At 45.4% G+C, this 25,739-nt stretch overlaps 1 protein-coding gene across 9 annotated transcripts in view; it reads left to right on the top strand.

Annotated features, from left to right (window-relative positions):
* The first annotated feature begins 9,896 nt into the window (after window positions 1–9,896).
* Window positions 9,897–25,739, top strand: part of ASAP2 (ArfGAP with SH3 domain, ankyrin repeat and PH domain 2) — a 160,563-nt gene continuing 144,720 nt past the window's right edge. For all 9 annotated transcript variants that reach the window (XM_036872732.1, XM_036872736.1, XM_036872734.1 and 6 more), the window contains exon 1: window positions 9,897–10,132. In XM_036872732.1, coding sequence (XP_036728627.1) covers window positions 10,007–10,132 — 126 coding nt within the window. In that variant the 5' untranslated portion in view covers window positions 9,897–10,006. The remainder of the gene's footprint in view (window positions 10,133–25,739) is intronic.

The following is a 25,739-nucleotide window of genomic DNA, read 5'->3' as shown; positions in this document are numbered from 1 at the left end:
AATACCTCAAAATGTGACTTTATTTGGAAATATCAATAGAATCATAGCAGATATAATTAGTTAAGATGAGGTCATATGGAGTAGGTGGGTCCCAACTCCAGTATGATCAATGTCCTTATAAAAAGGGGACATTTGAACACAGAGACATGCACACAGGATGAATACCACGTGAACATGAAGAGAGAGATGAGAGTCCTGTTTCTACACCCTAGGGAACACTGAAGACTGACAGCAATCCACCAGAATCTATGAGAGAGGAATGGGATAGATTCTCCCTCCCAGACCTCAGAAGGTATCAACTTTGCCACAACTTTGATCTTGGATTTCTAGCCTCCACAAGTATGAGATGATAGGTTTCTGTTTAAGCCACGCAGTTTGTGGTTCTTTGCTACAACAGCCCTAGCAAACTAGTACACGTTATATGAATTTACCACATTTTGTTTATCCATTCATCAGCTGTTGGACATTTGAGTTGTTTCTACTTTCTGGTTATTATGAATAATGCTGCAATAAACATTTGTGAACAAGTTTTTGTGTGAACATGTGCCCTCATTTCTCTCGGGTATATACCTAGACGTGGAATTGCTGGGTCATTTAGTAACTCTATGTCTGAACTTTTGAGGAACTGCCAGACTGTTTTCCTTAGTGGCTGCACCATTTTACATTCCCACCAGCAGTGTATGAGAGTTCTAGTTTCTCCATATCTTCGATCACTTGTTATTATCTTTTTTTATTATAGCTATCCTAGTGGGTTTGAAGTAGTATCACGATGTGGTTTTGATTTGCATTTCTCTGGTAACTATAATGTTGAGCACCTTTTCATGTGCTTCTTGGCCATTTGTATATCTTTCTTGGAGAAATGTCTATTCAGACCCTTTGCTCATTTTTTTCATTGGGTTGTCTTTTCATTATTGGGTTTTAAGAGCTTTATGTTCTATATTCTAGATACAAGTCCCTTACCAGATATCTTACTTGCAAATACTTTCCCACAACCTGTGGATTTTTTTCACTTTCTTGATGTGCCTTTGAAGCACAGAAGTTTTCAATTTTGATGAAGTCCAATTTATCCATTGCTAAATAGTGTTTTAGCCACCTGCTTTGCCTCTACCCTTGCCTACAATCATTTTTCCAAAAGCAGTCAGTGATCTTTTTCATTTTTAAGTATAAAGCAAACTCTGCCCATCCTTCTTGTGCAGGAAAATCACGAAGATTCTGAGGTTCTATGTGATCTGTCCCCATCCACCTTCATCATCACCTTACTTCATCTCTCTCTCTCTTTTTTTTTTTTTGATGTTGATGTTTCTCTCACAACATCCCAGCTGCTCTGACCTTTTTTCTCTAAGTGTCTACCCAGTTCCTGCTTTGGGACTTTGCACTCACCGTGCTTTTGCAATATGCTCATCTGCTCCTTCTTTTCATTCTGGACTCAGCTCAACTGTTACTTTCTCCAAGAAGTCTTTCCTGATTGCCTTCTCTAATGCTGCTACTCCTCACCCACCCCCAGATACTCTTTACTACATCACCTGTTCCATGTCTGTCGATGGGACTCACATGAAATTAATTTATTTACGTATTTACTTACTATCTGCCTTTCCCTGCTAGAATCTAAGTTTGATAACAGCAGTGACCTTTTCTGGCTTGTTCACAGCTACATCCTAGTTTGGGGGACAGTGTTTGACATACAGTAGGTAGTTAGTAAATGATGGTTGAATTACCGAGCAATGGAGTACGGCGGCAACTAGACAGAATGGATGATAGCACGGCACTTCAGAACCGAGAGGAGCCTTCATGAATCTCAGCATTAGAAAGAACCTTAACCCTTTAGGTTTTATCAAGTCCCATTAGTACCGTATAGTTGACATATTTTGGGCTTCTGACAGGATGGGAAAGCTAAGTTCCTGCTTGTGGTGTATATATCCTTCACGTACGCTAGAAAACTGCTTCTCAAATTTTAAAGTGCAAACAAACTACCTGGGGGTCTTGTGAAAGTTCAGACTCTGACTCAGTAGGTCTAGGACTCTGCACTTCTACCAAGCTCCCAGGGGATGCTGATGGTCTAGGGACCACAGTTTGAGTAGCAAGGATTGAGGGGACAGAGTGCCTCAGTTCACATGGGGCGAAGTCACTCCACCACCAGGTGGAAACTATCCACGCAGTAAGGTTTCCAGTACTGATATCAAGGGAGGAAGGCTGAACATTTCAATCTCTGAAGAGGTCAGGTCATCAAGCAATCTGCCCCCCATCCCCAAGGCTTGACTTCCCTCTACAAGCACATCTTTACTCAAGCCGACAGAGAAGGAAAAGCCAAGTGTGCCACCCCTGCATCTCTCAAACCTACGGATTTTCCTTATATTGAATTGATATGTCTTCTCTCATTTTGTGTGTTGGAAGAGAAGCACCTCCAAGCAATTCAATCCACATTTATTGGGCACCTACTGTGTGCGTGCCCTGTGTTTTGGAGCTGGAGGTGCAAAGATAAATAAAACACGGGCCCCTCTCCCCCAGGAGCCTAGTCGATGATGTCAGTGAGATGAGAAAACAAATGCTCTGGTCAGGATATAATGTGAAACTTTTTGTAACGGAAGCATCCAGTGCTTTGGGAGAGCTGAAGCATTTTCTTTCCAGAGTGAAGGTAAGGCTTATCAGTTCAGTGAAACGAGAGCTCTCATCTTGTCTGACTCATTGTTTGGCTAACGTGATCGCTCCACACCCCAATGAGAAGAGAGAGGGTGGTGCGGAGCACAGGACGGAGGAAGGGCAGGAGACCTTTTCCAGCGTGTTAGGATGTGGAAACGGGCACTTCATTTCCTAGCAAAAGCCCTGGACATATGTCTAAAGCACTGTGGAAGCAGAGAGGAGGAGATGGCTGACTCTGCCTAGAATATTCAAAGGAGACTTCATGGAGGAGAGGTCTGGTTTTGACCTGAAAGATGGCCAGAAGTCTGTTAGACTGACAAGAGGATGCGTGCTCCAGGCCAAGGGGCTTGCGGAGGAGGAAATACTTAGGGTCAAGAGAAGGGAGAGAGTTAGGCGTGGCCTGGCGTGGTTAGGGTTGCAGGGCGGTGGGTGCCTGGGGATGAGGCTGGAGCGGTGGGAAAGCTTGGGAGGCCTTCGGTACTGATTGAGGACTTGACCGCTAGGAAGCAGATTAAAGGCAGAGAACCGTGTTAATGCCCAGCACAAAAGCGCTCTGTGAGCTGGGAAAAATGAGAAGCTTGGTGAGGTTAGAGCACAGTAAGCAAACTTTCTCTGTGAAGGGCCAGATAGTACTTCAACATTTTAGGTATGTGGGTTGCAACTACTCAACTCCACCACCACTGTGGATAATATGTAAACGCATGGGTGTGGCTGGGTGCCAATAAAACTTTATGAACACTCAGATTTGAGTTTCATATCATTTTCATGTGTCACAAAATACTGTTCTTCTCCTGATGTTTTTCAACCATTAAAAAATGTCAAAACCAGAGCTTCCCTGGTGGCGCAGTGGTTGAGACTCTGCCTGCCAATGCAGGGGACACGGGTTCGAGCCCTGGTCTGGGAGGATCCCACATGCCGCGGAGCAACTGGGCCCGTGAGCCACAACTACTGAGCCTGCGCATCTGGAGCCTGTGCTCCACAACAAGAGAGGCCGCGATAATGAGAGGCCCGCGCACCGCGATGAAGAGTGGCCCCCGCTCGCTGCAACTAGAGAAAGCCCTCGCACAGAAACGAAGACCCAACACAGCCATAAATAAATAAAATTAAAATAAAAAATGTCAAAACCATTCTTTCCTCAGGGGCAGTACAAAATCAGGCTGCAGGCCATCTTTGGTCCCTGGGCTATGGTTTGCCAACCTGGCTGGGAGAAGGTAACAGTTAAGGGAGTTAGGAAGAAGCCTGGGACACATTGTGAGTTTAAACTTAATCCTGTGGCCAATAGGGAACCACTGGAGGTCTTCAGTGCAGGGACCATGCACAAGTGGCCTGCTGGGCCACCTAAGAGGGTGTCCTACAAAACCTAAGAATGGGTCTAAATGGAGGGGAAGAGAGTGATTTGACTCAAGAAAATAAATTATTGCAAGCACTCTTTAAAAACTTTAGCAAAATTCATTTGCATACAGAGTGCTAATTAAACTTTTTTGCTTTTTCATTAAAACAGTCCACACCCTCTGTTGGCCCTGGTTTGTGTTGTTCTAAGTACTTGAAAACAACAAATGGCATTTTCTTAATTATTCTAAGAATTTTTATTAACACAAGTTGCCTTTGCCTGTACAGTCCAGTTTACTGAGGTTTTGTCCTATGTGGGCTTTATCCCATCAGCATGACTCAGAGTGGGAAGGTCTAATGTTCCGCCTCTTGGCAGGGAAGTTACAATTATACTCAGCAGTGGGCTGGTAAATGTTTAACAACCTGCTCTGCAAAAAATGTCTGTGTACCTACATACGTAAGTTTATTTTCATTTAATCCTATAAAGGATGTATAGCACCCAATTTGTAAGTAATAACAAATTATACAATACTGTTTATTATAAATTCCATAGAGCTCATTTTCACAGAACACTTCTGTTGATTTTTGCCCAACTCTTGTATTCATAGCCAATCAGTGTTTGCAATTCAACCATGACTTGACAAAATAAGACTACAAATAAATGCTTGATTATTATCCACTTCGGCAGAGAAGTTCCTCATGTCATTGACAAATGAGTGTAGTTCCAACATGAATGCTGGTTAACATTTTTATGTTAATGAGTAAGACAAAAGTGAAGCCATGAAGATGCCTGCTGTAACTTCAGTCATCTGTCAATGACATGAGTGCCCTCTTTGCTGAATCATATGACAGTTTGCAAATACTGGAAGAATATTACCTCCAATATTTTCACTACTCACAATGTAAAGGCTACAGACATGACACACTTTTAAGCTTAATCTCCATTTTTTTTTTTTTTGGGCAAGGTGATGCCACTGAAAGGTGTAAATAAAGGGAGTGACAATTGTGCTCATTCCTCTCTGCAGAACCTTCTATTTCTTTTTTTGTTTGTTTGTTTGTTTTGTTTTTTCCCTGTGCTGTACAGTATGTTCTGATTTAGAACCCCCTATTTCTGAGCTTTGAAATCTGCATTTTTAACATTTTCTTGATCCCTTTATTAAGCTTAGACAATCAACAAAACAATAAATAAAGTCTTGATTTTTTACATTTGCCAGTTGCGCTGGTGTAAATACTCCCACTGTGGACGATTTCAAGCCGCCAGAACGTCGAGTTAGGAAAAGATGTGTAGCAGCACACCATTATAGTGGTATTTCTGCCGTACAGATACAATCTACAGTTTGCAAAACTCTGGAAATTTAGCGGTCAGCTCTCTGGAGTCAGCGTGAGCTGCCTCCAGTGCAGTACATTATAGCTCGTTCATCTAGAACTGACTTTTGCAGTTCAGTGATCAGAATATCTCTGATAGAAAGAGCTTTGTTCAAACAAACAAACAAAATGAACAGACCTCAAGTATTAATATCTTACTATGAAGTTAGCTATGAATAAATCAGTTTGTCATCTAAATCTACCAGCTTAACAAAATGACAGCGTTCTCGGAAATTAGCCCTCAATGTCATCTACAACATTCTTATTCTTGGGCTTCCCTGATGGCGCAGTGGTTAAGAATCCGCCTGCCAATGCAGGGGACGCGAGTTCGAGCCCTGGTCCGGGAAGATCCCACATGCCACAGAGCAACTAAGCCTGCGCACCACAACTACTGAGCCTGCGCTCTAGAGCCCGCAAGCTACAACTACTGAGCCCATGAGCCACAACTACTGAAGCCTGCATGCCTAGAGTCCGTGCTCCGCAACAAGAGAAGCCACCGCAATGAGAAGCCCGTGCACCGCAACGAAGAGTAGTCCCCGCTCGCCGCAACTAGAGAAAGCCTGCACGCAGCAACGAAGACCCAACGCGGCCAAAAATAAATAAATTAATTAAAAATAAATAAATAAATTCAAAAAAAATAAAAAATAAAACATGCTTACTCTCAAGTGTCTAGGACCAATGATTAGATTTTCTCAGTAGGAATATGGCCCTTGTAGCAATTCCCTCTTGTGACCAAACAAACATAAAACGTGAATCATGGAATGATGAGATGCCTGCACGGGGAAGAAGTCTTCAAAATTAGCTAGTCCAGCTGCTTTCATTTTACAAATGAGCTGAGTCCAGGGAGGTTAATTAACTTATTCAAAGTCACAGAGAAGCAAAGGTGACATCAAAACCAAAGTTTTCATTGGTAAAATACTTCCTGCATGCTAATTTTTTCCCCCTAGAGTACTAAGGTGAGAACACTGTGCTAAGTGTATTTAAACTTCTCTCACTTTGGGGATAAATTGGTCCCTTCAGCAACACTGTCTGAGGGTGAATCTTGTTAAGCATGGAAATGAAACTTCTGATTATGCTTACATGTTCACATCACCGGCGTGTTTCTTCTTGTTGTTTTTCTATTTAATTACACTGTTTACCATAGTTCTTTTAAGACACAGATCTCTCCATTCCAAGAGTAATCATTTACAAATTAATAGCAAGTGAACTGGATAAGTCTTGTGTTAAGCCAGCCAGCCCTCAAGCAAATTTCAGAGTTAAGAACATATTTTAAAACTTGATTTGAGAGTGAAAAATCTCAGGTTCTTGAGAACTACTGGGGGCAGAAAATTCCTTTGGAAAATGGGCTGTTGGCCAATCTCAATGGGCTGCTGAAAATCCCATTTTTGAGAAGAGGATTTCTTTCCTCTTTCCTAGAAATGACAAGTCTGCAACACGATGTTACTTTTCTTTTCTTTTTTTAAAATAATACAAGTCTACAACCTCTTATCTGAAACCCCTGAGGCCAGATGTGTATAGAATTCAGAATTTTTCAGATTCTAGAGAGTTAATACAGCACATACACTAGATATTTTGAGTCACCCCCAGTGGGGTCTGGGGCAATACTGCATAAGCAAGCACATTTATAGTTTGCACTAAAACATAAATATTCATATGAAGTGGGATAAGCAAGACTGTAAATAGTCACGTCAATTCATTTCAGATCATTTTACCACCAAAACAGTTTTTTTTTTTTCAACTTTAGATTTTTCAGAGCTATTTAGATTTTAAAGTTCTAGGTAAGGGGGTATAGACCTATAATGGTTTTCCCATCATGTTCTTCTTTTCTTCATGAATCCAAAAAAAAAAAAAGTGTGTGTTTATAATGTTTTCTTGATCCACATTCAACTTTCATTTTATTATTATTTGTTGGAAACTACTCATTCTCATTATATTAATCTCAGAGACCCATTAGCTACGTTTTATTCTGATCTTGCTTTAATTCTAGGCTTTTGTGCTACGCAAGGGTTTTTGAGATTCTCAGTGATGGTTGGAGGAATAAATTGCTTTGGTGTTCTATCACAGACGTTCTCTTTGCAGTGGACTTGGTGATGACTTGCTTTCCACTAACCTTTGCATCTACTTGTATAACGCAATGCAGCTTTGCAATTTTATTTTTGTGGCTACTAAGGTTTCTGTAAAAATACTATTAAACTACAAAAAAAAAAAAAGACAGTAACTGCACATAAAGAGAATAAAGAAGAACACGAAGCCTAACTTGGTCCTTGTAGAAGAAGTCTGGATCAGTCTGGTTAATGCTGTACTAGATGTCAAGGAAAAACACTACTTTCTCTTCTTAAATCCTTAAATCCATAGCCTGATAGATACTAGTCCTCTAAAAATCAAGACTTGAAAACTTACCCAAGATAAGAACAACAAAACTGTAGCTAGAAAACTACCTAGGAGGGAACAGAATCTGCCTGGTGCAGGAAAGGGTGCATTAATATAAGTATTATCTATAGGACTTGAATTGTAGAAAGTTGCAAATAGAGGAAACCACCAAAGACACCGAAAGGGTGAAAAAACATAAAGGGAAGATAGAAGCAGAGATGCTTCAGTTTTAACAACGGTAACTTATTGCCTAGTGCAGTTATAAAAGCTATCCACTGATACAGTTATTTCAGAAAGCGAAATTTCATATGCAATGTTACTAAAATACCAAAGGCCATACATAATGTCTGACCCATGCTGCCACCTCATATAGCAAATTCTTACAAGGGAGCTTATAAAAGATTGACTGGTCCACTGTCCTTCAGTGTCAGGAGACTGCTTTGTCTCACATGTTGAATTTCCAACGTCTCTCACACTTCCTCCTTTTCAGATGCACAAAAGGTTTTTGTAAAGTTTCTCTTGGTTTTATTGCTGGCAGCTACAGAAACCATGCCACATGCCTGGTGTAGAGTTATGGGGTGTGATTTTATTGGACCAGTGTCTTCAGAACTTCTGGACTTAAAAAAAAAATTTTATTATAGTTGATTTACAATGTTGTGTTAGTTTCTGCTGTACAGCAAAGTGAATCAGTTATACATATACATATATCCACTCTGTTTTAGAATATTTTCCCACATAGGTCATTACAGAGTATTGAGAAGAGTTCCCTGTGCTCCACAGTAGGTCCTTGTTAGTTATCTATTTTCTATAGAGCAGTGTGTTTATGTTAACCCCAGTCTCCCAATTTATCCCTCCCCCCCTTCCCCCCTGGCAAGCTGGATTTTTAAAAATAATTATGAGAGTTTCCTTAAGAGCCGTTCAATGAAAATCTGTTTTAACTCAAACTCTTTACTGGGCCAGTTATATATGAACTTTGCCCTCTCGTGGTGCACGTTCTCCTGGTTCTCTCACACATTCCCTGGGTCCCCTCAACTTCCTACAGGAGTACCATTTCAGCGTATTCTTATCTGCCCAGAGTGGATCCTGGCCTAGTACCCTGAAACTGTTTCCAACCAACCGAGAACGACCGAGGATTTTAGGAAAAAAGCATAGGAAACACGGCTGGGACTCTGACCAGGGGTCCTGTTAAGCCCTCGGAAGCGCTCCGACTTGGATATGAACCCCACTGGGCCACTCAGTTACTCTCGGGAGAATCGTTTGCCTTCCTTCTATGTAAAATACATAACCATCTCTTTACTTGCCTCACGAGGTCGTGAGGATTGGATGGCACAAAAGCACTCACTCTATGGTCATTTCTCGTGGCTGTCACCGAATCCCAAGCTGGCGGGCGGGTGCTGCCGGGCGGGGCGCGGGAGGCATCTGCCAGGCGGCGCGCATGGTCCTGCAGGGGGCGAGCTCCTCACACCTTCTCCCGCGCCCGGACGGGCATTCCCGGCGGTTTATGGGGGACACCAAGAAGGGTTCCACGACCGGGGGTGGGGCGGGGGCGAGACGGGGGGACGGTGGCTCGGCCGGGGAGGTGTAAGCGCACCCTGCGCGCGCGCTCGCGGACCCGGGGTGGGATGAGTGACGGGAAGCTCGGACGCGGCCCCGTCTGACCCGCCGGCCCGGCGGGGCGCGCCCTGGAACCCCGGCGCGCGGCGGGGACCCGAACGCCGAGACAATGCGGCGCGCGGCGGCGGCGGGCGAGCGGCTCGGCGAGCCGGAGCGCGCGCCGCCTTCCTTCCTGCAGGCTCAGCTTCCCGGCGGCTGCGGCGGCGGCGAGCGCGCGGATTGGCGGCCCGGCCCTCCGCGCCGCCCCGCCCCGCGCCCGGCCGGCCACCGCCCCCGGCCCGGACCCGCCCCTCTCCGCGGGAGGCGCTCGGGGCCCGCGGCTGGGTGGCGGGTAGTTCCCGCCGGCTGTGCGCGTCCGCCTCGGGGCTCGCTCGGGAGGACAGGCGGCGGCGGAGCCCTCGGCGCGGCAGGCGGACGGGCCGGGCCCGAGCTGCGCGGGGCTGCGCGCGCGGCCCCTGCTCCCGCCGCCGGGCCCCGCGGGCGGCAGACCCGCGCCCTGCGGCGGCTCGTGCGGCGGCTCGTGCGGCTCCCGCGGCGGCGGCCCGCGCCGCGGCGATTCCCTTTGTCCGCCGGCCGGGCGAGCTGCGGGCGCGGCGAGGGCGGCGGCGTCGGCGTCCGAGCGGCCGGTCGGAGCCCTCGCGGCGGCTGAGGCGGCGGCTCCCCCGCGGCCGGCCGCCCGCGCTCTGAGGCGATGCCGGACCAGATCTCCGTGTCGGAATTCGTGGCCGAGACCCATGAGGACTACAAGGCGCCCACGGCCTCGAGCTTCACCACGCGCACGGCGCAGTGCCGGAACACGGTGGCGGCCATCGAGGAGGTGAGCGGCGCCGGCGGGCCTCGCCGGGCGGGCGGCTCCGGCCGCAGGTAGCGCCGCGCCCCGCTAGCCCGCCCCCGCCCCGGGCCCGGCTCCCGCATCCCGGGAAAAGTTTCTTTTCCTCGGGATCCGGACGCGGCTGGGCGAACCCTGCCCGAAACAAGCCCTTTGTTCCGTGGAGGTGGCTCGGAGGAGACGGCTGCCGGCTGCCTACCTGGGGCCTTTTTAAGATCCCCCCCCCGCCCCTCATCCCCTCGCGGGGCCCCGGGCCGGGCGGTACCCCCCGCCCCCGCCGTTCCCCACCTCCCCGCGCCGCCAACTTTGGCCCGTGGCCCCCCAGAGTCCCCCTCTCAGCGCGTGGAGTGCCCCTGTCCCCAGCCTGCCCGGCGCGGTGCCCGTGTGCCCGGGACCCGCTCTGCACGACTCTTGGGTCGGTCCGGGGGACCCCGGCTGCCCAGGAAAGGTGTGCACATCTTAGCCAGGAAGGCCTGACCCGCGCCGCGCCGCGCGGCGCCCGGGGAGGAGTGGGCGAGCCGGGCTTCCGATCCAAAGGCCTTTGCTGACCCCCGGGGACGTGTGTCTTACCTGCTCGCAGCCCTGGACGCCTCCCTTCCCCATCAGCCTGGAAAAGGCCTGCTTTTAGTCAAGGTGCAGAGTCATCGTCTAGTGCTAACTAGTAAGCCCTGCACATCCTGCGGAGAGAGCGCTTAGGACCGGCAAGCTTAGGTGACAGTCAGAGCCGCCTGGGACCGAAGGGCAGAGTTCGTGAGTCCAGGGCCACCGCCGCCTGGGGTTTGGGGCAGCTACTCACCTCTCTGCCCTCATTTTCCTTACCTATCGAACGAGACTAGCAATGCATCCTTTCCAGGTGGTTATGAGGGTCAGAGACACTGTGTCAAGTTCTTGGCTCATAATAGGGAACTGGTTTACCAGCCACACGTGTGCCAGTGTCGAATAGATGATTAAATTCCTCTTGGCCAGAAAGTCAAGTTACGTTCTTAAAATGGGGTATGGTAGGTATTTTAGAAGGAGCTGACTGGGCTAGAGTGAGTGAGGGGAGGTCACCAGAGAGCTTTAAATTAAGCGATGGCATTCAGGTTTTTGCCCACTTGAACAAAGCAGCTGCTGTTAGGAATTGCTCGGGGGGGGAAAAAAATCCAGAATGTTTTCCCTTAATGGAAATTTTTTTCTTTGTAGACATAAACAGTCAATAATAGGCTAAATCAAAAGTAGCAGATTCAACATTCTGAGTGTTTTAAGTATAGCAGAGGGCTTTCTCTCCTCCTTCCTTCCTCCCACCCCCCCCCCTTTTTTTGTGTGTAGAGGAGAGCTGAATGTAAACCTTTTGTAGTGAGCTCTGTGATCCCACATCACTTAATTCTACCTGTATTAGCAAGGCTTCAAGATGATGCCTTCAAATGAGGCAGATGGGGATGAACATAGTAAGTTTTTTCAGAAGTGCTGGTTGAAAAGCAAGAAGAATATTTTCACGGTGTTTTGAAAATACACCATTAACAATGTTTATGGAATGATTGCAGCCCAGGAGGTAGCTGAATATCTTTTAAGGGAAGGAAGCTTTGTACTCAGTGCCTTAAAAAGAGCTTAATTGTGTTTAAAGTTCTGTTTCTTTTCCCTACTGAAGTTTGTCAGTTAAATATTATTAACACTGGCAGATGCTGGAAAGCTAGGCAAATAGGAGTTGCTATTAAAATTGGCATATCCTTTCCTGATTAGTTTTAGTTTGCAGTGTGTAATTCCAAAGCTCTTTTTGTATGCTGTGCAGGAGATTACCCTAGAGCTCAGTTACTGAGCAGATTAAAGAGAGACTGGATTTGGCCATGTTACTGAACTGCAGGCTTGCTCCATGTTGCCATCTAAGAACAAGAATTGGTTAAAGTCTCAAAAATGAAAAAAAACAAATCATTACAGGTCTGTCTCACTTTAAGCAAATTCAGTATACATACTAAGGTAATGGTACATGTGAGCTTACATTTATGAGAGAACTAAATTTGAAACAGTTACTTAACCAGTGATGCCCTCATGTTTTGATTTTAAACAAGCATCTGCCCTTCATACTGAAATGAGACATGAGAGTTGGTATTGTGACAAATACATTTAAATATAAATAAATTTAAAATGTGCAAGTCCTCGGTCCTGTGTTTAAACAAACGTGTCATGGAATTAGTAAACTAATTTTAAACTGGTTAATGTTTGTGAACCTGTTATTTCCAAGATAAGTTATGTCTGCTAAAAGTCATCCTACAACTGAAGTGTAAGTTTTTTTGATATGTACCCCTGTAGCTGGGCTATGGGTAGCTAATGGATCCCTACCCTGTACTACGAACCTCACATCTGTTGTATTTATTCCTCATCCCTGCTTTACACATAGGAAATGGAGGCTTAGAGAGGTTAATTTGCTCAAGGTTATAGAGCTAGTAAGTTGAAGAGCTGGAGTTTGAACTTGGTTTCTTGCTGTTTTCAAAATGATGCTGCTTTCTGTTACTTTTAATAATGCTGACTTCTCTAAATTACTCCTTTGTCAGATGGACCTGGGTTCAAGTTCAGACTCCACCACTGGCCACTCGTGTGAACTTGGATGAGATACCTAATGTTTTCTCATTTTCCTTGGCTTTAAAGTCTGGATCACAATACCTGTCTACTTCAGAGGGTTGTGAGGGTTTAATGAGATAATACACAGCACAATACCTGGTAGACAACCGGTTTACTAAATGCTAACTGCTTTAATAGATTACTTGATAGTTAATCCATAGAACCTGATCAGGGTGTTTGGCCCCAAGTTGGGACTTACCTGGGTGGGTTGGTGTGGCCTGGGGGAGAGTAAGGGAAAGGAATGGTTGAATGAGTAAGTGAATGGAAAACTACTATGTGTCTGTTCACTGTTGCTTATTTTTTAACTAGTTTGTTGTCTTGGCAGCAGGTCAGCATGTAGCTGCGTTTTAAAATTTTCACTTGATGATCACTTTCTCTTGGTGAAGTAATTGTTTTGCACAATTTTAGCAAAGTCTGGTGCTTCCACTGGAATCTGCCCTGTGTTTTTGGAAATAATGGAAAAAAATAAGTAGTTGTGGCTGAATCTGAAAACCCTCCTCTCCCCCCTTTTGGGGGTTTTTATTGCTGTCTCAGTTTCTTTGAGTCTCTGAGCTCTTTGAAATATTCTCAAAATAGGGAAAAGTTGTATAAATATGTGGGATATTCATAGTTAGACCCTCCTTTAGAGCGTCATCCATTCTGTCTTGCTTATTTGGCTTTGTCAGATATGTAGTTTTAAAAATAAATTTGATGTTGACTCGTGAGTATTAAAATTTAATCTACTTCCTTCCGGGCCATAATTCTCCACTCTGTTGTCCTTGGTTGCCTTGGAAATCTCATTGCTGTCACAAGCACAGGGTTCTAACTGCAGGGGTAGAATGAGCATCTGGGCTGCACAGACTCCCAGGGGCCTTGCTGTCCTTGGGGCCAGAAGCCCCTCCCAGCAGTTATTAGTGGGAACCCAGCCTACGGCCTACGTACTTTTTAGGCAAGAGTGTGATTCTGAATCTTAGCCCTTTGTGACTTGTTTGAAAAACAACTCTTCCACATCCCAGACTAACAGATTTTAGATTTATTGTCAGAAGGACATCATCTGCTTGCCCAGTCCCTTCTTATTTTCGGAAATGAGCCTCTGTGGATCAGACAGGGCCACCTTGTTATGCTGTGTTCTGTAATCTGGATATAGGTGCCTGGAAATTTTCGAGTCATTTAAGGAGGGAATGATCTCTTCTTATGTGATCCCCATTCTCCCCCACCCCCCATTCAATTTCTCTCTTTCTTGTGATTAACAGTAAAAGTACTAATGCTGTTCGTGGTGGGTTCCAGGCCCTGTCATTCATTCAGTATTTATTAAGTGCTGCTGTGTGCTAGGTGATGGGAATAGAATTCCCAAGAGGCATGCATTCTGTCTTTGAAGCAACCTGCAGCTTAGTGGGAGAGACAGATATCCTATAAACAAATCAATGCAATAAAACGTGGTGAGGCCGTAACCACAAGACTGTCCAGAATCATGGATGCCTGGGGATGGGAGTGGTCAGGTGTGCCTGGGGCCATGGTTAGGAGGGCCTTGCATGATGATGTGCAATTGAGTCTTGAAGTCAAGGTATTCATCTGTGGCTTACCACATGCTTTAATTACTAAGGTGTCTCAATATAGTCTCTTGTATCTGCCTCCCAGCCTTAGGTAAATATTGATCCACTCCTGAGTTGGTGGCCATCTAGGCCTCTGGTTGGATTTTCATAGCCAATCCACTGAGGGCTGCTCAGGCCACGAATTTGGAATAATCCTTGATTCTTACCCTCCACATGTCCAGGCCCTGATGCCTTTCTTTGTGGAGCACATACATTCTAGACTTGCACTGTCCAATATGGTAGCCTAAAATTAACCGTTCAGTTTCTCAGCTGCCCTAGCCACATTTCAAGTGCTAATAAAGCACATGTGCATTGGACAGTGTAGGTTTAGAACATTTTCCTCATTGCAGAAAGTTCTGTCGGACAATGCTTTTTAGCCGCTTGCAACTCAGAGAAGGGTCCACTGACCAGCTACATTGGCATCACCTGGAAGCTTGTTAGAAACGCAGACTGTCAAATCCCACCTTAGACCCATGGAATCAGAATCTACGGTTTAGTAACATCTCCAGGTGCATTATATGCACATTAACGTTTGAGAAGCACTGTTCTAACCCTGGCGGCACATTAGAATCACTTGCTGGGGGGCTTGTAGAATAGAGATGCCTGGCCCACTCCATGAAATTCGGACCTTAATTAGTTTGGGTGGGGCCTGAAACATTGGCATTTTTTAAAGCCGCTCACTAAATGGGGTTGATAATCACTTCGGTAAAGTAATGTAATGTCAGGGAGTGATAAGTGCTCTGAAGAAAAGTTGCACAGAATACAGGAATAGAATGTGACTCTGGAGAGCAGGAAACTGAAATCAGGAAAGGCCTCTCGGAAGAGGTGGCATTAGAGCAGAGCCCAGAAGGCAATGAGGAAGTAGCCAGGGGAGAGCAGCACGTGAAAAGGCCCTAAGATGTGCATGGCTCAGGCCCTGTTGGAGGAGAGAAGTGGGCGTGGGAGAGGGTGGGGGACAAGCAGGGCCAGATCACAGGAGGCCTTGTGGGTCTTGGGAGGGAATTGGATTTTGTTCTAACATGGTGGGAAGCCATTGGAGGGCTTGATCTGATTCACATTTTAAACCTTTCCCGGTGGTTGCTCCAGAGAGAATAGATGGGCAGCTCATGAGAGAAAAGAGGGGGACCAGTTGGGGCTGGTGGTCATCCAGGCAAGAACGTCGTGGCCTAGGTGGTAGCAGTGGGGGTGACGAGAGGTCCGATGGAGACCCTCTGTGCTGTCTGTGCTGGGGGGCGAGGGGGACAGAGCAGGGCTCCCGTCCCAGCGAAGGCAGAGGCCAGGCTCGGTTCACTCGGGCACTTGAAGAACGGGCCTCCTGGTGTCCCTGCAGCAAAGCTGACACTCTGGAGCTACTTAGTGTTGGTATCAAGGCCGGCTGTGTGCTGCTCAGCATGACTGGCTGTAGAACTTGTGTTGGGGCCACTGCTGGATATTCATTTTGTTTTCTGCAGACACTGATAAGCGAAGGGAGAGATTAAGCAGAGTTGTGTAGACAGGGCCGGTGGGGTATGTCTGCTTCTCTCCTCTGCTGTTTGTAGGCAGATGATAGCAGGTGACGCTTTCTTAGCTGTGTCGCATGCCTGCGATACTGTCCCCATTCAGCTCCCTAAACACTCCTCTTTCCCACTACAAAGAGGTGGTGAATTCACCTAGTCCTACCACAATAGGAAACTGCCTTCTTTGCCTATACTTTCTGTGTCATGTGGCCTTCAAGTGGTTGCCAGGGCCCTTCCAGATACTTTTGTACCATTATCGTTTTATCATGTGGATGATGTGGAATAAATGGACTGTCAACCAGAGCTGGAATGCTTGGGCTGTATTTTTTTTTTTTTTTTTTAATAAATAAACTTATTTATTTATTTATTTTTGGCTGTGTTGGGTCTTCGTTTCTGTGCGAGGGCTTTCTCTAGGTGCGGCGAGTGGGGGCCACTCTTCATCGCGGTGCGCGGGCCTCTCACTGTCACGGCCTCTCTTGTTGCGGAGCACAGGCTCCAGACGCGCAGGCTCAGCAATTGTGGCTCACGGGCCTAGTTGCTCCGTGGCATGTGGGATCTTCCCAGACCAGGGCTCGAACCCGTGTCCCCTGCATTGGCAGGCAGATTCTCAACCACTGCGCCACCAGGGAAGCCCTTGGACTGTATTTTTATTTGTATTTGGTTGTGTTGGGTTTCTTGATTCATAAATGTGTATGGGCATCTACCAGTATTTTGTTACCGCCGGGGGCCAGTGATGGAAAAGTGAGCAGGACTAGCTCCTTCCCCATAAAGCACTTATTTTCTCATCTTGTGTGTGCAGTTAGTGTTTATCCTTTTAGCCCTTTTTTTTTGTGCCATGGACCCCTCTGGTACTCTGGTGAAGATGGTGGACCTCTTTTCAGAAAGATGTTTTAATGCATTGAATAAAATACATGGGATCTCGAAGGGAACCAAGTATATTGAAATACAGTTAGAAAAATATTTGAAAAATCTGTGTCATACTAATATATGTTTCTTTACTAAAGCATTAAATATCAAGATTTGGTTTTGGGTCTAATAAATATTTTAATTTTGAGGTACTGATGAATGTAAGCAATATTGGGAGCTGTTCCCAACAACTCTAAAGCTATATAAGTATATCTTTTGTTGGAGTCGCAGGTACTGCTAATACTACCACGGTGTGTTGCTTACATTCATAATTGAGGGAAACGCTAAATTTCATTTGGGGGCTCATGAAATCCAGATGTAATTCTTTTTTTCCGATCCAAGTTTATGGACCCCCCTGAATTCAGCCTAAGAATTCCAGGCTTGTTGGTAAGATTACTTTAGTTAATTGTATTTTGGAGTGAGTGAGTGAGTGAGTGACTCTGAAACAATGCTCCTTAAACAGGCTTCGTAATTATACCGTCATTGTCATGAATTGGTTCTTAGAGTTGAGCAGAGAGGGGTGACACCCCAAGCCAATGTTATAGTTATCCAGTAGTAAAGGTGCTTAGAGGAACTAGGGGTGGAGGGTAGAGCTGTCAGTTGTGGTTTGACAGCCATGGTGCTCTCTGCATTTTTTCAAGGTCAGGGCTTGGCAGTTTCTCTTGTGGTCCTGGTTTAGTTCATACCTTTATGCATGCCTTGGCATTCAGCAAAACTGTGAATTGCATCTGCTGAGTCCTGTAGTTAGGACCCTGAGCTGGGCCGCCAATTCTCCTATTTTTACTTCTCTTGTTTTTCTGGTTTGTCATATGCTGTCCTTGACTCTGTAGGGCAAGCTTGGGTGTGAAGTGATAGATTTACAGGTACCTTCCGCCCAGAGTTCTAAGGCAGACTTTGAGTTCTGCCGTGTTTTCGGTGAGGTCACGTGTTTGAAACGATGCTGTTGTTGCATGAGTGTGTTTGGGGTGTCTGCAGCACGACTGAAGTGTTACTTTCAGTCCCTGTTGTTGTTTGTCTCTTGCCTTTTCTTTTAGCACTTACTGGGCGCTTACTGTGTGCCAGGCATGCTTTAAGTTCTTTACACATATTAACTCTTAACTTGCTTGATGATTACAAAAACCCTGTAAGGCCCAGAGAACCTGAGCCACTTTACCAGGAAGTGGCAGAGCCAGGATTCAAACTCAAGCGTTTTGACACGAGAGTCTGCTCCTGTAGCCGTCAACTGCCTCTGTAGAGCCTGGACCGGAAAAGGCCCTCCATATTGACGGCTCTGTGACCAGCACGACCTCTCTCTTGCTGTCTGGCACTATGATGCATCTACTGCATTTCCTGAGTGGATGCTTCTGGAGAACCCTTGCTGCCACTGTTTCCTCTCTGCCTCCTCTATCCGTGTTGCTGCAGAAATGGTTCCTCGTTACTCTCTTCGCTGCTCTGCTGACATGCCCAGCCCTGCAGAGCCGAGTGGCCCCGGGCATTGCTCACACCCTGGCAGGAGGCCTGCCCTACTAACGGGATTATTAATGACATCATCTCTCCACTCGGTGCTGAAGATGGCTTTGTCAGTGTGATTTTATACACAGATGCTCACAGTAAAGTCGGCTGGCTGGTGAAGACGGTTCCCTCTAATTGTGAATCCCCTTGGCGTCTAGGATTCTAGCCAGGTGATCCGGGTTTGGGGGCCTCTTTCCCTAGTTTCCCAGAAGAAATCTTAATAGAGGTTTTGTTTTTATTTTTAACACCAATGGCTGACATTTCTTTGAGCCCTAGTTCTGGGTTAAGGGCTGTGCTGTGTTTTAAATTGCTTGTTTGGATTGCTGAATCCTTTCCCCTATCCTATCTGCTGTAGATCCTGTTATCTCTCTTTTATAGTTGAAGAAACTGAGGCTCAGGCAAGTTCCATGACTGCAGGTAGCCAGCCCGCCCCACAATTAGCGGTTGATAGAACCAGGAGTCCCAGCCAAGCTGAGATTAGCCTGTGTGCTTAGGGGTGTTCCTCCTGCTGGCCCTTTAATGCCTCACCTGACGGTCTCCTGCTGGGATCTCTATTGCCGGTGAAGTTCCCTCTTTAGGTGTTTCTCTGGGCTTCTTTAGTGCAGGTTGATAGTTGTCGACCTAGGTCATCAGACTCTAACCCCTGGGGAGGTACTTAGCATCAGAGGTGTTTATTAAGTGGCCTTAACTGCTTTGGAGTGAGTTAGAAAGGTACATCTGCCTCCCCTCCCTCCCCCTCAGATCTGAGGGACTGAGGACACCGTCACAGCTGCTTGTAAAGGACTCCAGAGCCACGTAGCCAGGGATCAGGTCCATGCACTGTTCCCTCCGTGTCAGCAGATCTGTGTTTGGAGAGGCGATCCCTGAAGGGGGAATCACAGATGTGGCTTGTCTAGGCAGTCTCGGTGAGGTGTTGGCACCCTGCTGCCAGTGAGGGAACTTTGGGGAGATTCTGAGAGGAAGGGACATGTTAAGTCTTTGTACTGTATTTATTCCTCTGATAGCCCTGACGTGTTAGCTAACCAGGTGCTGGGCCTTGGGCAGCTGATTTCACTGGTCCAGGCTCAGTGGCCTCACTTGTAAAGTGGAGGGTAGATGAGACATTTCCTAACATTCTGTGTCTGCAACACAGTTCACCTGCCTCGTGCCGCTCTTTACTTTTTCTGACCACCTCCTCCACTTTCTGTTGGCCATTCGTATTCATACTTTTCAAGAGACTAGAGGTGAAAATAACCCTTTCCCTCTCTACTCCCCCATTAAAGATTCCTTCCCCCAAAATACCACTGGAGTCGATATGGTGGTTGGCCCATGAGCTGGAATTTCATTGGGTGCATTGCTAGTTTAAGTTTGGGACAAATGGGGCTTTGTAGTGTGCTACCCGTCTCACCTTGAACTGTCTTTCCAGGTGCATGCCTTGGTCTCTTTTTTTTTTTTTTTTTTTTATTTATTTATGGCTGTGTTGGGTCTTCGTTTCTGCGCGAGGGCTTTCTCTAGTTGCTGCAAGCGGGGGCCACTCTTCATCGCAGTGCGCGGGCCTCTCACTGTCACGGCCTCTCTTGTTGCGGAGTACAGGCTCCAGACGCACAGGCTCAGCAGTTGTGGCCCACGGGCCCAGCTGCTCCGCGGCATGTGGGATCCTCCCAGACCAGGGCTCGAACCCGTGTCCCCTGCATTGGCAGGCAGACTCTCAAACACTGCGCCACCAGGGAAGCCCGCCTTGGTCTCTTGATTACAGCTCTGTTGTGCTTTGCTTCTCTGGTGAAAAGAAGATTGTGTTAATGATCACAGGGTTTTGCCATCATTAAATAATTTGGACTGTTGAATTTTAAGTAAATACTGATTTTCTGACATCATGTTCCAAGAGCTTTTCCCTAGGCTTAGGGGGAGCCAGTATTTCATCACTGGAAGACGTGCTGTTATGAAGCCCTGTGTTGGTTGTGTTAATGTGGTGGCATGGGAAGAGCACTAGCCAAGGGGTTAGAAGAGTCGATTCCAGTTCTGATGTGTCTCCACCTTGCTATGTGACCTTGAGCAAGTCCCTGCCCTGGATGTATGGTCTCTTAAATGAGGTGTTTGGACTAGTTGATCTCAGACTACTCTCTCCAGCCTGAAAATCTCATGGTTCTTTGTATCACATATATTCAGTTTGAAAAGACACTAGAATAAATGGTGGGAATAAAAATCAGCAATGAATGGCTAGTTTTTAGTCCTGAAAAAAAGTATAGGTTATGAATTAAGTTGATTAAAAAAAAAAAAACCTCTCTGTGGCTTCCTCAGGCGCTTATTTTTGTTGTTGCTTTTTTAAAAAATCGAGATACAATTCACATACCATAAAATCTACCATTTTAAAGTGTCTAATTCGTGATTTTTTTTTTAGTATATTCACAGAATTTTTCAGCCATCACCTGTATCCAATTTCAGAACTTTTTTTTTTTTCCAGAACATTTTTTAAAATTAATTAATTTATTTTTTGGCTGCGTTGGGTCTTCGTTGCTACGCGCGGGCTTTCTCTAGTTGCGGCAAGCGGGGGCTACTCTTCGTTGCGGTGCGCGGGCTTCTCATTGCGGTGGCTTCTCTTGTTGCGGAGCACGGGCTCTAGGTGCGCCGGCTTCAGTAGTTGTGGCACGCGGGCTCAGTAGTGGTGGCTCACCGGCTCTAGAGCGCAGTCTCAGTAGTTGTGACGCACGGGCTTAGTTGCTCCGCGGCATGTGGGATCTTCCCGGACCAGGGCTCGAACCCGTGTCCCCTGCATTGGCAGGCAGACTCTCAAACACTGCGCCACCAGGGAAGTCCCCAATTCCAGAACATTTTCATCACCCTAAAAGAAAATCCCATACCCATTAGCAGTCACTCCCCATTTCCCTCTCCCTCAATCCCTGATAACCACTAATCGACTTTCCTCCTCTATAGATTTGCCTATTCTGGACATTTCGTGTAATGGAATTCATGTAATGGAATCATACAATTTGTGGCCTTGTGTGTCTGGCTTCTTTCACTTAGCATCATGTTTTCAAGGCTCATCCAAGCTGTGGTATGATTCTGTACTTCACTCCCTTTTTTCTGGCTGAATAATATTCCATTGTATGTATATATGACATTTTGTTTATCCATTCATCAGCTGATAGACATCTGGGTTGTTTCCAGATGTTTTTGTCTGTTATGTTTATGTCTATTATGTCTGGGTTGTTTTTGTCTATTATGAGTAATGCTGCTGTGATTATTCTTGTACAATTTTTTGGGTGGACATATGTTTTCAGTTCTCTTGGGTATATATCTAGGCGTGGGATTGCTGGGGCATATGGTAACTCTGTGTTTAACTTTTTGAGGAACTGTCAGAATGTCGTCTAAAGAAGCTGCACCACTTTACATTCCCAGCAGCAGCAGCAGTGTATAGGGTGCCATTTTCTTCACATCCTTTTCAGCACTTGTTACTGTCTTTTTGATTGTAGCCATCCTAGTGGATGTGCAGTGATCTCTCCTGGATTGACTTGCATTTTCCTGATTGATGACTAGTGGTGTTGAGCATTGTTTCATGTGCCTGTGGCCATTTGTATATCTTCTTTGGAGAAATACCTATTTAAATCCTTTGCCCATTTTAGAATTGGATTATTTGTTTTTTTTACTGTTAAATTGTAAGAGCTCTTTATATATTCTGGAAACTAGACTCTTAACAAATACATGATTTGCAGATATTTTCTCCCATTTTCACCCACTTGATGGTGTCCTTTGAAGCACAGAAGTTTTTAATTTGATGAAGTCCGGAATATCTGTTTTTCCTTTGGTTGCTTGTGCTTTTGTTGTCATACCTAAGAAACTGTTACCTAATATAAGGGCACAAAGATACACACCTACATATTCTTCTCAGAGTTTTAAAGTTTTAGCCCTTACATTGAAGTTCTTGATCCATTTTGAGTTTGTTTTGTGAGGTAGGTAGGGATATGATATGAGGTAGGATTCCAACTTTATTCTTTTGCATGTGAATATCTAATTGTCCCAACACCATTTGTTGAAAAGAATATTCCTTCCCCATTGAATACTTTTGACTCCCTTTTCGAAAATCAGTTGAAGTTTGTTGTATGGGTTTATTTCTGCACTCTCAATTCTAGTCCACTGATTTTATCCTTATGCTAGGCTTATGGTAAGTTTTCAAATCAGGAAGTGCGAGTCCTCCAACTTTGTTTTCTTTTCCAAAATTGTTTTGGCCATTCAGGGTCCCTGTTACCATGTGAATTTCAGGATCAACTTGTCAATTACTGCAAAAAAAAAAAAAAAAGCGAGCTGGGATTTTGATGGGGATTGCTTTGAATCTGTAGATTAACTTGGGGACTGTGGACATCTTAATATCATCCACTCTATGACGGCAGGATGTTTTTCTCCTTACTAAGTCTTTAGTTTCTTTTAATGATATTTTGTAGTTTTCAGTGTACAAGTTTTGTTAAATTTATTCCTTAGTATCTTCTTCTTTTTTTTCTTTTCCATTATGGTTTATTACAGGATATTGACTATAGTTTTCCCTGTGCTATACAGTAGGACCTTATTGTTTATCCATTCTATATATAATAGCTTGCATCTGCTAATCCCAAGTATTTTATTCTTCTTGATGCTGTTGTAAATGGAACTGTTTTCTTAATTTCATTTCTGGATTATTCATTGCTACGGTATAGAAATACAATTAATTTTTGTATATTGATCTTATATCCCGCAATCCTGGTGAACTTGTTTATTAGCTCTAATGGGGTGTGTGTGTATGTATGTATTAGGATTTTCTGTATACAAGATCATGTCATCTTCAAATAGAGGTAGTTTTACTTCTTCCTTAACAGTCTGGATACTTCTTATTTCTTTTCATTGCCTCATTGCTGGATCAGTTCTTGATCATCTTTAAATGCCAATGGGTTGCACAGACTTGGGGTGCAATAAATTTAATTTGTTTTGTTTGTTCTCATTTGGGCTCTGAATATACTGAGAAAATTGGAGCACTTGGGGGCTTGGTCTCTGGTTGCAAAGTACGTTAGTGGAAATGTCACCTGCATTGGTAACTGGGTTGCAGACATTTGCCTCATCCGGCCAAGGTGTACGGTAGGTACACCTGGCACCTGGGAGGTTTCCAGTCCAGGGCCAGGCCTTGTCTGTCTCTGCAACAGCAAACTCAGAACAACACATTGTTTTTTCCGGTTAGCAGCTTTTTGGTTGCCTCTTTCTGTAAGCATCACCTTGATTTGTTCACTGTGGAGACCGCTGGCTTCTTGACAAAAGGTAATTGTTGAAATTCCTGGTTTTCTTCTCACCTTGTAAATTCTCTTGTTGGTTTTTCTTTTGTGGCAAATAGAAATGAGGTGTGTTTACTACTCGGGCTGTTGGGCTGTCAGAACCTGTAGCTTTTGTTTGCCTTGGTTGTAGCTTGCCAGCCGCAGGCTTCTCATTCGGAAGAGGTACCAGCAGGGGTGGAGCACAGTGGAAATCGTGAGGTAGGCAGGCGGCTCTGCACCTTTTTCATCTCCCTTCCCTTCCCTCCTCCACGCTCCTGTTTCTTTTCCTTGGGGACGGGGTTGCTGTCTAGGCAGTGTCCAAAGCTTAAAATTCTCATCTCCCCTCTTTTTTCCCCTGCATTCTCTTACCTTCACTCCCTTGGTGTATTTTCAGACCCTCGGGGCCCTGTACTTTCTTTTCAAAGAGGAGATTCCAGCCAGAGGGGACTCAGGAGGGAAGCTTTACTTTGGGATTTCGGGCTGAGGCCTTCCTTCCCGGTAAGCTGCTGCTTTGGTGATGACATTTAAAGTTGGCCTCCTTTCCTACCACACTGCCTCCCCTCAGTTTTCCAGAGCTGGGTTTATTGTTCTTTTAAAAATGATTTATTGTCTTCTGTAACAGTGTGGAAGGAGCTTAATTTTTGAAGTGCACAGCTTTCTTCTTTATGGTCAGAGCAAAGTAAAGGAGGTTTGATTGATCTTATGACAAAATTGCTTTAGTCATAGCTAATGTGAAATCTCTTTAGGGCTTCGGTTTTATTTGCTCTTTTAATTTATGAACCTCCTTGGATCCCTAAGCGTCTGTGCACAAAGCCAGTGAGGCCTGATGTATCAGATTCAGGGCTTTATTCCTGCCCCTGATAAACCATGAGCTGGTATAGGGTTCTGACAGTTGGTTAGATTTTGGTTTGAATTAGGGAGTAGCAGTGTCAGCTGATGTGTGTTTCAGAAATTTGTTACTGTTTTTCCAAAGAAAAATGTACTGTTAGGTTGGGTGGTTAAAGCCACTGGTAGGCATGGTGGTAGGCATGTGTTAGAACTTGGTGGTAAACAGAAAAAAAACCCTGTGTAAGTAGCTGCTCTAAAGCCCATCTTGTTTCTCCGTAGGTCATGGTCATCCTCCGGGTTCTGGAAAAGACCATGTAGTGAAATAGAAATAGCAGGGACCAGCGCTCAAAAGCTGAGGCCAGTGAAAGGGAGGAAAAGAGAAAATTGGACTCAGAAGTGTGGAGCTGCCCCTGCTCTAGGCATCGCCGAGGGTCTTCACGCAGCAGCAGGTTTAAGAAGAGTTCGAATCAGTACTCTGCTGTGTCGGGCAGGGAAGCACGTAATCCATTGAGGAGAGTTTGCATGAAAATAGGTTTTGAGTTTCGCCATGTAATTTTGATTACTGTTAGTTCACTGAGAAAATTAAATTATGTGGAACAACTCTTTCCTTTGGTGTTGACCCAAATGAGGCATTTAGGGCATCTGTCTGGATGGGGTTTGGGCTCTGGCAGAATGATGTGGAAATCTCTTTCAGGGACACGCAGACTTAAGTGAGGACAACCCTTGGCTCTTGGATGTCTGCTGTTAAGGAGCGCGAGGCTTAGTGGCTGGCTTCAGGGTATCGTGGCATTTCCTTTTTGGGGTGAGGGAGCCTCAAAATCCACAGTTACGCCTGCGTGCAGTTCGCTTTCCTGTTGGACCCGCACGCCAGACTGAGCGTGCTTCAGATTACGTGTTGCTTCTCTTTGAATCCTCAGAGCCCGACATGGTTCCCAGCACCCAGTTCTCAGAAAATGTCTGTTGAATGTTGAAGGCCCAGGTAATCTTTCTGTTTCTGTGATTTTATATCTTAAAACGCTTGCTGTATGTTTAGAAGTAAATTCGTTTTGATTTGAAAAATCAAGGTTGTCATGTTATCCTTTGAAACAAGAAAATCTCTTTAAGAATTACCAAAATCTCCACTCTGTAAAGCGCCGTAATATCTAGTTTCTTCATTGAAAAATACATTATGTCTTTTTTATTCTGTAAAGGCTTCCCTGGCATTCCCCAGTCCATCAGAACCACTTTCTTCTCTGAATTCTTAAAGCAGTTACTCGAAAGCAGTTTTTGGTCCATCTGTCCATCCATTGATCCGTGGATTGGTTGATCCATCCGTGGATCGGTGCATCCATCTGTCCATCCATCCGTCCGTCCGTCCATCCACCCACCCACCCACCCACCCATCATTGGGACAGACCTGGGCTGTCTGGTGCTTGGAATAAAGCGTGCCGCAGCTGTGCAGTGCGGTGGTCTGCAACAG

Source organism: Balaenoptera musculus, chromosome 13 (genome assembly GCF_009873245.2).
Source record: "Balaenoptera musculus isolate JJ_BM4_2016_0621 chromosome 13, mBalMus1.pri.v3, whole genome shotgun sequence".
NCBI classification, from domain to species: Eukaryota; Metazoa; Chordata; class Mammalia; order Artiodactyla; family Balaenopteridae; genus Balaenoptera; species Balaenoptera musculus.
Note: the sequence above shows the minus strand (reverse complement) of the source record. Positions and strands in the feature narration are given on the sequence as shown.